The sequence below is a fragment of the Atta colombica genome, unplaced genomic scaffold, assembly GCF_001594045.1.
Source record: "Atta colombica isolate Treedump-2 unplaced genomic scaffold, Acol1.0 scaffold162, whole genome shotgun sequence".
Taxonomy (NCBI): domain Eukaryota; kingdom Metazoa; phylum Arthropoda; class Insecta; order Hymenoptera; family Formicidae; genus Atta; species Atta colombica.
Window position 1 is genome coordinate 439,913 of NW_017259253.1, and position 13,555 is coordinate 453,467.

Here is a 13,555-nt window from a genome sequence, read left to right on the forward strand (position 1 = left end):
TTTATATTAATTAAAATAATTTTATTATGATTTTTATATTATTAATATAATTTAAATATATTTTCATATTAAAAGGAGATAATTAATAGGAACTATTTTTTTATGATCGTTTTACAGGAGTGGGAAAGTAATGATGCAGTATCTATACTAATATATGCTATGCTTTTTTTAACATTTATTTTTAACATCTTCGTACTATGTTTCGTCGGTGAGCTTCTCATGGATCAGGTTTGACCAATAATTATTAATTTATCAAATTGATAAGACTCACTAATACCTATTATATTATCATATTATAGAGCACGAAAATGTATATCACTTTTTGTACTTTCGATTGGTATCGAATTCCACACAAAACTGCTCGCGGTCTTGTTTTGATAATCGCGATGTCTAGCATTCCCATTAAAATCACTGCGGGAAAGTTTATGAATCTATCTCTAAATAGTTTCAGTGCTGTAAGTGCACTTTAAATATTTTGTTAGCTATGGTTTTCTAATTACTATAAACTGTAAATCGTTGAAAATATAATTACATATTTTTTTAGACTATGGGAACATCCGTGGCATATCTAAATATATTACACAACTAATATGTAAAACAGCAGTTCATTAGATAAAAGAATTAAGTTTTATATGTAAAAAAAATTAGGTTTGAAATCTACAGATTTCAGTTAAATGTAAATAGCATCATTAGTATCATAAATTAACACAAGCATGAATTTTCTGAATCCTTGTCATTATATTCCTCTTTATAATCTTTATACATTTACATATATACACTTTTGTATTTACGTTTATTTATTACATTGCGTTTACAACTTATAAAACATTCTTTTATATCAATGGATTCTATACTGTGAAGGTAATGTATGTATACAATAGTATTATAATATTTTTTTGTACTTACATGACGTTCTGTGGACGTACACAGTAACATGCAACACATAAAAAGATACTTGACCTTACCCTTTCACATTCGTAAACTTAAATTTTGCAATGTCATGCGTCACATGGTTCTCTCTCTTCTTTTCTTTATCCGTCAATATTGTGTTTATTCGATAATTTCGTCAACCCCTTTCGTGTCACCCCGTCATTATGCGCAGATGTTTGCACGCAAGCGCGCTTTACACTTTCTGCTCTTACCACAAAAAGAGAGACTACCTCTCAACACAACTGTCCAGTTATGTTATAACGTTTAATCTTGCCTAACCATCTGCCACTTGTAAACTCCGAAACGAATTAACGGATATTCTTAAATTCTGAAAAGTAATATAAACTCAAAAATTTGCGGTCGAGAAATCAATTACATGTGAAAAAAAAGAAGTATTGAGTGAAGCTAATAATGAAAAGCTCATTAACGACGAGCAAATACGATAACGATTTTAGTTACGCCGTACAAGTTACTCGCATTATTCTGCGAGCAATCGGTGCGTGGCCGAATCCTAATTATGCTTCCAGCATGGAAAGAATTGCGACCCGTTTTCAAAACATCATTTGCCATTTTTTATTCGGGTTCATTATTATGCCGAGTCTTCTACGAGTATTTCTAAAGGAACACGAATTCAAACGTAGAGTTAGACTGCTTGCGCCGATTGTGAACTGTTCGATGGGTTGGATGAAATATTTCCTGATCCTGAACCACGCAAAGGAAATTCAATCTTGCCTGAATCGGGCGCATCAGGATTGGAGCAATACAGTTGATGGAAGCGATCGGAAAGCGATGCTGTCCACAGCGAGAGTAGGCCGAAAGTTTGCAATTTTTTCTGCCATCTTCATGTATACCGGCGGAGTAGGTTATCGAATACTCATACCACTTTCGAAGGGTCGTATGCTCACACCAGAGAACATCACGGTGAGAGCGCTGGCATTGCCGAGTTACTTCATTAAGTTCGATGGACAAGTGTCACCAGCATACGAGATCGTCTTTACTCTGCAAGCTTTCGCAGGAGTACTTACCTATTCAACAAGAATCGGTGCGGCAGGCTTGGCCGCATTTTTCATCATGCATGTTTGTGGGCAGTTAAGAATTATAATGGGCAAACTGCAGAATCTCAACAACATATCGAATTCTAACGATCGAGCTGTCGCGATGTTATTGGCTGATATCGTACAGCATCAAATAAAAGTGAAAAGGTGAGTCTACAAAAATATGTGAAAAGAGTAAGTGTTATCTAGATGCCTTATTTTGCCTTATTTAAATAAATAATTATTTTGTTAAACAAATTATAGTTTATGTAAATAATCAAATTAGCATATTATTGTGTTGTGTATTATTTTTTTCTTTTATATTAGAAAAAGAAATATCAAGATATTTAAATTTAAATTATAAAAACTAAATTAATACGTTGTAATTATTTCTGTTTTTAAACTATGATTTTATTTAAGTTAATTGATTAAATCATGATTTTATTAAGTATTAATATTTTAATATATTAAATATATTGAAATATAATATTAAATATATTAAATTATTTATTTAATTTTTTTATTTTAATTTATTAAATATATTTTATTATAGTGTAATATTTTAAATACAAAATTGAATAAATTGTTAAATAGACGTTCATAAATAAAAAATTATTAAACAGACAAATCGTTCATTTACAGTTTTCTAACACAAGTTGAGGCAACTATGCGATATGTATGGTTAGTGGAAATAATGGGGTCTAGTTTACTCTTATGCCTTTCAGGGTATTATATTATTATGGTAATAACGACAAACTTTTTCTGAAAAGAATTTTTATTTCTGCGTAATAATTTGACAATTAATTTTTACATGAAAATTAAAAACTGATAATATTTAAATCATAAATTCAAAAGAATTAAAAATAAATTATTTTATAAACTTGTATTGCAATTGTTAATCTCATAGGAATGGCAGAATAATGATTCAACAGCTATGTTAACTATGTCTGTGATGCTTACATCTTTCATCTTTTCTATTTATACCTATTGTTATGTAGGTCAACGATTAACAGATCAGGTAGCAAATGTTCACATTTATTTGCTATAAGTTAGGGATTAGCATTTTCATAAACATTCTTTATAAAATATACTTACTTAATTATAACAGAGCATCAAGGTTGGATTAATGACATCCACGACAAATTGGTATCATCTTCAATACAAAAGAGCCCGTTCTTTAATATTGATAATGGCAGTTTCCAATATTCCGGCAAAAATTTCGGCAGGCAGAATGATAGACATATCTCTACCTACTTTCAGTAACGTAAGTATGGAAGCTTATTTAATTTTATTTGCAAGCAGTGAATTGTGTGCCTGTTCCATTATTTCACAGATCATTAGAACATCGATGGCGTATTTTAATATGCTCCTAAAATTTGCGTAATTTTGATGAAATAATTATCATAATAGTACTCCATATTAATCTGTAATTAACGCTATCTTTGAAACCAATATCAAGATGAAGGATTATCGTCTTATTATAATTCTATATATAACTAAAAATCGTAAAAAATCGTAAAAAATCATACAAGATCAACAACTTTTCGACATATTTTACATTCACTTAAGATTTCTAATTTTTTAATTAACTTTTATTAACAAAATTATACGTATGGTTTCTAATTTTGAAAATCAAGTACTTCAAAATGTTAAACTTGACTTAATTAATAATTCGCGTAATCCCATTGATTCAATATATCCCTCGATCTATGACCCATAACTTGAACACAAGGTAGACATTTATATTTTTGCTAAAGGCCGTCTCGTGTGAATCGATACTATTCCATAATTATCTTCTGTCGACAAAAAATTGCGCGCACGCAACCGTTCTTTCCAAACTTTAACTGCGCCATGACAGAACTACTGTGCTAACGGCGGTAATTCTCGCAGACACGAGAACGTGCATAATACAAATCAAGTTTTGTTATACTTTCGTCTATTAGTTGTGATTGTATATCCGTTTCAACAACGTAAGAAAAAGAAGAAGAAGAATGGATTTTCTTTGGTTCATCCATATGCTCTTATCGAACTGATGGATTTACGGAATTTTAATTACGAAGATGATATTAGATACAGCGTGCATTTGCACAAATTACGATTACGAGATCGTATTTTCGACGCATTTGGTAACTAGCATCATAATACACATTATATCAATCAGCTTTTGCGGCATCACGGCGTTATTCTTCATGGTTGGAGGATAATTCAAAATGTTGATCGTCTGGCTGGAAAACTTATATATGAAAACCAATGATCGAAACGCGCCATTGCTCTAAAATTGACAGTGATTGTCGTGCATTACACAAGAATACTTAAATAAATAGCTAAATTATTTATTACTCTTTCATTTCTAAATTTCTTTTTAGATTTACAATTTGTCTCGAAATATGAAAATTTTACATTGAAATACTATGAATTTTGTTTGTGTGCTTTTTGGAATCAACTCTCTGTTTATTGCAAATTAAATATAAAAAACTCTGACAAAATTTAATCCTTGAATTATTTGGTAGCCTTATACAGTTAAAGATTTTTATTAAATATTTTAAATTTAAGAAGTCTAATATACATTTTCACATCAGACATGAGAAATATATTGTTTCAAAGTTGTTGGAAAAACTTTAATACTTGAATAGTCTTTTAGGATATTACATGATAATGATACGCAACAGCAGTGCATTTGCATTTTACACCTTATATTTATCTTCAATATAATATAAAAATCATTCGTATTCATTGCTTTTAGTTTTTAAATAGTAATTTATTCAGAGAAATAATAATAATAACACATTTTATAGGAAGAATCGAATGACACACTATCTTCTGTAATATATTGCATAATGCTTGTATTTTTTATCATTAATATTTTGTTATTATGTTATATTGGGAAACATTTAATTAGTCAGTAGGGTTCATAATAAAAATATAGAGGTATAAAAATTATTATTAATCGGAAAAGTACATAAGTATAAAATATAATATTATAAAAAGTAATAAATAACTTGTTTAAAAGAACAATTTACTTAAGGGAAAGAGTAAAATTTTAATAAAATATGCTAATGCTATACATGATGCACTTCATATAATAGAGGAGTGAAGTACGTATATTTGCCACATGGTCGATTGGTATTATTTTCACAATAAAGAAGCTCGTTATCCTAATAATCTTCTGGCTAGATATTCTACGAAACTAACGGCAGTTAAAGTGACCAACATTTCATTCACCAGTTTTTCCGCCGTAAGTAATTTCTTTGTCCGCACATACACTATACTAATATAGTAAGGAAAAGTTCCTACAGAAATCAGGTATTTAAATATATTATGTAAGAATTATTTCTCGATAAATATTTCATATTTAAATATAATTTTAAAGAATATTTTATTGATGAATATAGTATCATTCCCCTATAATGATTTCTTTTTATAACATACATCTTTTTTTACATTCATATCTTTCTAAACATTTATTTGAATAAACACTTTGTGCAAATAACATTCATTCATTTTCAGGTTGTTGAAAACAGCGATGGCCCATTTAAACTTGCTGCGGACACTATTTGCTTTGTATTTGAGTGAATACATCATATAATATACAAAAAAACTTATCATACTGAGCGAGTTTATGTAATCTTTTACGAAACCTCAGAAATAATCTTTTCGTTCAATTTCGTATATAATCCTCAGATTTTTACTACCCGAAATTAGATATCTCTTTTTTCATGTATATAAAATATAACTTAAGTTTTCACTATTAATAAAGTTATTAATAAAATATATAAATCGAATATGTACGTGTATACATATAATGGTATACAGAATTTAAACACCATCGTTTAGGATTACGGAAAACAAAATTCTATAACAGTCGTAAGGCATAAACTTAAACCGATGAGCCAATCAAAATATTGCTTCAGATCTATGTAATTTAACAGAAATAGAAATAGAAATAGCAAATTTATCTGTAAGCTAAATTTAATTTCCTGTTGAAGAGAGAGAGAGAGAGAGAGAGAGAGAGAGAGAGAGAGAGAAAAAGAGAGTGAGAGAAATTTTGTATGTAGAGTCGCCCTTTTGTATGTAGAGTCGCCCTTAGAGTCCGTATAGCAAACAAAGCACAGTTTCACTCTCTTTCTACGGAATATATTTTTCTTTCTGCCACATATTGCCAAAACCAAATCACGCGTTCAGAAACGGAATGATTCTTGATTTCACCACGTACTCTTCTCAAATAATCGCGCAAAGTTTTCTGTTATTCGCTTAGAAAATCTCTGCGTAGATCCCTTTTTTCTTCCATGGATATACAAAGGCAAGCGCAAATCATGTCGAACTTGAAGCCTTTATCAGTACAGATCAATCACTTGCTACTGCGATAATGGATGAGCTATCTCAATATCTTGATGTTCGCAAAAGGTCTGGAACGTACAATTAAAATTATAAAAATGATCTTCGAATCAATTGCAACTAAATGTCTGGATCAAAAATAATCGATGAAAATAATCGATATGTGGTAGCTGACACATTCCTCGATTGAAATGTTTAGTATAGAATGCTGAATGTAATCTACTACAAATTGCTGGTTATACCCCTAATTCCTAAGTAGCATATACATCGTCCTAGAGATCAAGGATTTCTACAATCAATTGAAGCTCTGTAACATTCTTACATTCTTCTTCGTGGTCATACTGTGCTTTGCTTTTGCGCGAAAATGACATTCGCAAATATGTTGATTATATTAAGAGTGACTGGAGATACATGGATGAGAGAAGAATCATGCTGGAGAACGCAAACTTTGGCGGTCGGCTGATAGTCATCTGCAGTATATTCATGTACGACGGTGTCATGTTCTATTTCGTGGCGGTTCCACTGATTTACGCGAAGATCAAAGAGGAGGATTTATCAATTTCACTTATTGCAGGCTGATGTTTCCATTGCCCATTGTGATTGTCGATGATCTTTGTAGTCCAGTTAATAACATTTTATATTTCATCATCCAATTATTTACCGACTTAATCGCCCACAACATCACAGTGGCCGCGTGTAGCTTGGCAAATCTCCGCGCAATGCATGCATGTGGACAACTGCAGGAGTTCGTGTTCTGGATAAACCATCGATAGTCGAGAGGGCAATCATGTGAGAGATTGAGAGATTAATAGAGATGAGAGATTAGCTAAGATAATACAATTATGCATGCATATCTTGAGTAAGTATGAACTTCGAACGTATTAAAATATTGCGTATGCACTGTTTGTCAAAAATAGAGATATAAGAAATTAAAATATGCCAATAATTAGGTAATGTACTATGCATAAACAGAATATACCATATGTAGGTGTATGTATGTATATGTATATATGTGTGTGTGTGTGTGTGTGTGTGTGTGTGTGTGTGTGTGAGTGTGCGTGTGTGTGTGTATACTTATATATTTATCTAATAAGATTTGCTATAAAATACACACTAATAATTTTTATAAAGGAGAAATGCAATTACTTGTTCTACGCGTTTTTAGCTTCATATTTCTAATCGAGGAATTGTTGCATGAAATTTCTTGGATGGAAATTGTGGTCTGTACGTATGTTTTTTTGGATATTATTGCATGATAGTATATATATCCATTTAATAAAATAAGCTTAATTTAATGTAATATAATGATTCATAATATATGCTAAATGATTTATAATATAATAAATTAATAAATTCATAAATTCATTTTTATATTATTAAAGTAATAATATAATAAAGTGAATATATCGATATCAATTAATACTGTATCAAAAAATTAATCATTTTTCTTAAAAATTTCGTTTTTCTTTAAAAGTTTTTATTTTATCAATCATAATTAATATATATTATAAGAATGGGATTTTAGAAAAACCTGTGAGGGATTTAACATACTTGATACTCCTTCACTTCGTTTACGTTTGACATATTCATATTTTGTTACATAGGCAAACTTGTAATGGAACAGGTACATCTAATATTTTTCAAAACAACGTAATACAATGTGCAAATCATTCGAACAATAATATAATAACATCAAAAGCAAACTTCATGTTACTCCAAATGGATGTATAGCTCATTTTGAAATTTTCCGGTCCGCTGAGTTTTATCTAATGGCCATTGTTAAATACTTCTCACTAATTTTCTACAAGAATGACATCCGCAGTGGTATATTTGGCATTCTAATGATCGGATCGTCATAATCAGAAATCAAGTTCGGTCGCGTTAAGTCGATCTGAGCATTCTTCATATGCCGTGTTTTGCTCTGCTTTTTCGTAAAGATTACAGAGAGTGATGGAAATCTGACGTATCGGCCTCTAGTGTAACCAGTCGCCAGTGTAATACTCGACGCGCGACATAATCCTATCAGTGAGATTCTCTTTTGGATTCAGTGCCTGTCGGGTTCCACACATTACTGCTGGTGCATGTAGTTTATCTGCCGATGCATGCCTATGGTCGTCTGGAAGTCTTAATACAATGGATCGAACATTTAGTTGACGGTCGGGAAGATTTTTGCGATAACGTGATTGACAGATTGGCAATGAATGTATAGTAGCATGTTCTAATCTTACAGTGAGTTACTCTCTGACATGAATTATTAATGTTTCTTGAAATTCTCATTAAAATATCAGTAAAAATAAATTAAAGTGCTTGTCACACATATGTTAAACGCTCCAATTAATTTCTAATCATTTACAAACAAGTAACGAAATCGCGTCTCTCATGTTTGCCCATTTGATACCATCTACAAGGTATATGTACTATCAAGTATATACTTTATTACTTGATAAGTAAATAATTTTTTTCAATATATATACGTTATTATTTGATTTTTATCCTGCATCATCATATTTTTGCAAGACCGAGTTTACGAAAGAAGAAGAATTGGAGTTACATACATAATAACTTTTCTGATTATTATAGTTAAGAAAGGTTAGCGATAAAAAGTATAATTTAAAGGAAACAATTTTCCTCAACTCTTAGGACTTCTAAACTTTATTCATTTCGTGCTTACTCGGGAATTCCGAGCATGTCCTTTACCTTTTTGTGAGCTGTTGTTCAGATCGTCAATTACCCTCTGAAAGGTAGCTCGCTGTGATCAGTAATGAAAGAAGACCCTTGTGATCGTTTCCCCGCATTTTTACTGCATTCTGTGCGACACAAAGTTATAAAGTCGCAAAATCTCTTATAAAAATACACAATATGATCATATTAGAAATATATCCAAATGAAAATTACGTGAACGACTTAAAATACATTATACAATACATTATTTGCCGTCTATTAGGTATTTGCCCAGAAACTGAATCTTCGTTTCTTGAACATTTAAAGAGAATCTTGCTGATATCAGCAGCTATTTTCTCCTCGATTGTGAATCCTGACAATTTGTACATAGTATTTGTAGAAAAACGAACTCGCATCAGATTGAAACTTATTTCATCTGTTCACGATACTGGAGTTCCTCAAGTACAGCAGTTTGGTGTTTAATAAAAATCAAGTAAGAAACAGTCTAGCGCCAATTAGCGCGAAGGACGATTGGCGACATGTCACAAGTATCAGTACTCGTAATTCCTTGATTCATAAAGTCATGACTACAAGACATTTGCTCATTCTGTGCGGCATATCCAGCTTATATTTTCCTACAATCGTGCCGTTAAGCAAGGGAAGAACCATCACCAATCGGAACATCACTGTCAGGCATTTGCCATGTCCGAGTTTTGTTCTATTTAACGGGCAAATCAGTCTAGCATACGAAATCATGTTCTTTATACAGTTCTTCTCCGAATTCATCAAGTATACGGCCATCACGGTGATTTGTAGCCTTCTCTTCGTTATGCATACATGTGGACAGCATGAGATACATTAATGACATTAATAACTGATCTCGATAATTAATAAATAGCCCTAAATGAAAGGGAGGAAAAAAATTTGGATAAATAGCTGGTCTTTACCATAGAACATCAGATAAAGATGCAAAAGTAAGTCTTATTTATCTCATATCATTCACAATTTTATATCTGTATTTATTTTATATTCTTTTTATTTGTACCAAGATGATCATCTATTAAATAAAACACATTCGTTAAATAGATTAAAATAATTGAATTTCACATAAAGTTAATACACATTAATGTGTTGTGTCGTTTTTTGCTTTGTTTTTAAGTTCTTTTTTTTAATATAGCAGATTAAAAGATTTTCTAATGAAAATTTGTACGCGTCCTTTCATAGTTATTCGCGCGCGCGCGAAGTGTGTGTGTGTGTGTGTGTGTGTGTGTGTGTGTGTGTGTATATGCGAGGTAAATAAATATAATTATCTTGCAGGAAGATCATAATGTTATATCTATGTGCTCCTATCTCATTTGGCTCATATCAATTGGCTTCATTTATTCATTGGCAACATTTATATCTTTTGTTTTTCAGTGAACAACTTTCCAGAGAGGTATCGTATTATATAAATCCATGCATTTAAAAAATAGTAAGACAGAAAATATATCGGATATTTTTTATTTTATATCTTGTAACATTTTTTACTAAAATTTGGGAGAGAAATTAGCATTAACAATATGTATATTGGCTTGGTACTGTCTTCCGAATGCGATAGCACGAGCATTGATATTAATTATAGCTACGTTGATTGTCCCATCTAAAAGCCGATCTTCGATCTGTCCATCAGAACTTTCACTGATGTAAGTAACAAGTTTAAGTTGTAAAAAATGATGAATGAAAATATGTACTATATTTCAGGTTGTTAATACGGCTGCGAAATATCTTAATTTTATTCGAAAAATGATTGAGTAACCTTTTAAAAAAAGTTCGATTATATTTTTTTGCAGATGTAGAGACATATAACGTCATGTAAAAGAAATATTAATTGTTAGTAGAAATATTAATATAAAGATAAAAGTATAAAATTAAAAAATTAAATTATACAAATTTTCTCTTATTCTTAATATGTTATTTTGCGAAATATAGATTTCGATTCAAATATACTTCGCTCATACAATAATGTATCATATCATTACGTATAGATTTATTATTTTAACTTCCTGTTTGAGTTAGAAATCACTTATAAAAAACTATAACAAAATTTTTATTTAATTATCTTATTGTTCATCTATAAAAAAGAACAAATAATGCAATAGTGAGTTAAACAATATACCAGACATTTCTTTCAATTTCTATTTTATCTTCTTTATTACTTATTAATAAACTATTTGACATCTATAATTTATTAAAAAGAAAAATTAGCATTAATATGATTTAATATGATTAGCATTAATATGATCTTTCACAATGTATTTTTATAATCATTTATAATTGTTATTTGAACTCTTACTTTGTTTCTTACTTTTTATGACAAAATATTTTATTGAACACGAAATGATGAATGTACCGTTAAAAGATCAATAGAACATCTGTCATTTTTCTTTGTGTGTTCGCTATTTTTATCTCGATATTTTCTCGTGTGCCTTCTGAAGTCACTAGATTTCCCTTCATGATAAATGATTCCTCGAACGTCCCCAACAATAACTTTTATAACTTTTCCGTGATTTACAAGAGGGAAAAAGATTGTGGGTAACAATCGCTGTACCTGTCAATCCCTTACTTCTTCCGCTCTCATCGAAGACGCAAGCGCATCGCCATTTGCATTTTTCACTTCATGACGATACGTCCGATCAGTTCTCCGTCGACAACGTCAAGATCAAGTAGATTCTCAAGTTATGAATGTGAATATCTTTCATCATGATGATGTCAAACGCACTGTGAGTGTTACGCGTAGTGTCCTAAACCTGATTGGCGTATGGCCGTTGCCTGACAATTCGTCTACTCTCAGAATTATCCAGACAAAGATGATCAGGATTCTTTCTCAGGCCCTACTCTACTTCATTATTGTGCCGAGTGTACTTAAGATGTTTCTCAAGGAATCAAATGCGCGTCGGCGCATGAAGATGATTGGTCCAATATGCAGCTGCTCGATGGCGGTGCTAAAACATACATTGTTAATTTATCGAAATGATCAAATCAAAGATTGCATCGAGCACATCGAGAAAGACTGGAGCAAAGCGAGTCTGATAGGAGATCGCAAAATCATGATAAACAATTCGAAAATCGGACGCAGCCTTGCGATCATCTGCGTAGCCTTCGTATACGGTAGCGGATTTTCGTTTCGCACAATCATGCCATTATCTCGCGGAGTCATCGTCACACCGCAAAACGTGACAATCAGACCGATGGGATTCGATGGTTATTATGTATTCGTCGATTCACAGAAGACGCCAGCTTACGAGATTATCTTTTCACTCCAGTTTCTCTCCGGATTTGTGCACTCGGCAACCAGCGGAGCCTATAGTTTGGCAATTCTTCTGGTGTTGCATGCCTGTGGTCAATTAAAAATTCTCATGACTAGAATGGAAGATCTCACGGAGGCTAAGTACTTCTCTGATAAATATGCCAACGAGAAATTGGCAGCTGTCGTGAAACAGCATATCAGAATAAAGAGGTAATGCTGTTACACCAATGATGTTATGTGCGAGAAAATGCCATAATTATTATTTTATAAATATAAAAAACATTAATAAGAATAAGATATTATTATTAATGCCATTTAGTTTTCTAAGCAAGGTAGAAGAAATTTTGCAATATATATGTTTGGTGGAAGTAGTCGGGTGCACGTTCATTTTGTGTCTTCTTGGATATTATATAATAATGGTACACAAAAAATTATAAGTTTAATATAATTAAATTATATATTTTTTTTTATATTAATTAATATAATTTTACTAGAATTTTTATATTATTAATATAATTTAAATATATTTTTATATTAAAAGAGATAATTAATAGGAACTATTTTTTTATGATCGTTTTACAGGAGTGGGAAAGTAATGATGCAGTATCTATACTAATATATGCTATGCTTTTTTTAACATTTATTTTTAACATCTTCGTACTATGTTTCGTCGGTGAGATTCTCATGGATCAGGTTTGACCAATAATTGTTAATTTATCAAATTTGATAAGACTTATTGATACCTATTATATTATCGTATTATAGAGCACGAAGATGTATATCACTTTTTGTACTTTCGATTGGTATCGAATTCCACACAAAACTGCTCGCGGTCTCGTTTTGATAATCTCGATGTCTAGCATTCCCAGTAAAATCACTGCGGGAAAGTTTATGGATCTATCTTTAAATAGTTTCAGTGCTGTAAGTGTACTTTAAATATTTTGTTAGTATGCTATGGTTTTCTAATTACTATAAACAATATACCATCAGATATGTAATTACCATTAGATATGTAATTACATATTTTTTTAGATTATGCGAACATCTGTGGCGTATCTGAATATATTACGCACAATCAGTATTTAAAATAGTTTATTCGATAAAAAAATTAAATTTCATATGTAAAAAAATTTAGGTTTGAAATCTATTGAGCTAAATGTAAAAAAACAGCATCATTAGTATCATAAATTAAATAATGAAAACATGAATTTTCTGAATCATTTTTATATTCCTCTGTGTTGAAAGCTGAATGTACAATCTTTACACATTTTCATATATATATATATACTTACATATATATATACATATA

General features: G+C 30.9%; 2 protein-coding genes and 1 pseudogene across 2 annotated transcripts; all 3 read left to right on the forward strand.

The window, feature by feature from the left end:
• LOC108685911 overlaps nt 1-589 on the forward strand; it is a 2,903-nt pseudogene extending 2,314 nt beyond the window's left edge.
• A 752-nt stretch (nt 590-1,341) lies between these two features.
• On the forward strand, nt 1,342-4,168 carry LOC108685912 (odorant receptor 4-like). Its single transcript, XM_018190928.1, has 5 exons — nt 1,342-2,132; nt 2,607-2,706; nt 2,872-2,982; nt 3,073-3,228; nt 4,025-4,168. The coding sequence occupies exons 1-5, from the start codon at nt 1,342-1,344 to the stop codon at nt 4,166-4,168; spliced, it is 1,302 nt and encodes a 433-aa protein (XP_018046417.1).
• Nucleotides 4,169-11,677: 7,509 nt separating this feature from the next.
• LOC108685957 (odorant receptor 22c-like) lies at nt 11,678-13,332 on the forward strand. Its single transcript, XM_018190975.1, has 5 exons — nt 11,678-12,456; nt 12,566-12,665; nt 12,829-12,939; nt 13,012-13,167; nt 13,279-13,332. Exons 1-5 carry the CDS (start codon nt 11,678-11,680, stop codon nt 13,330-13,332), a joined length of 1,200 nt encoding a protein of 399 aa, XP_018046464.1.
• Nucleotides 13,333-13,555: the final 223 nt, after the last annotated feature.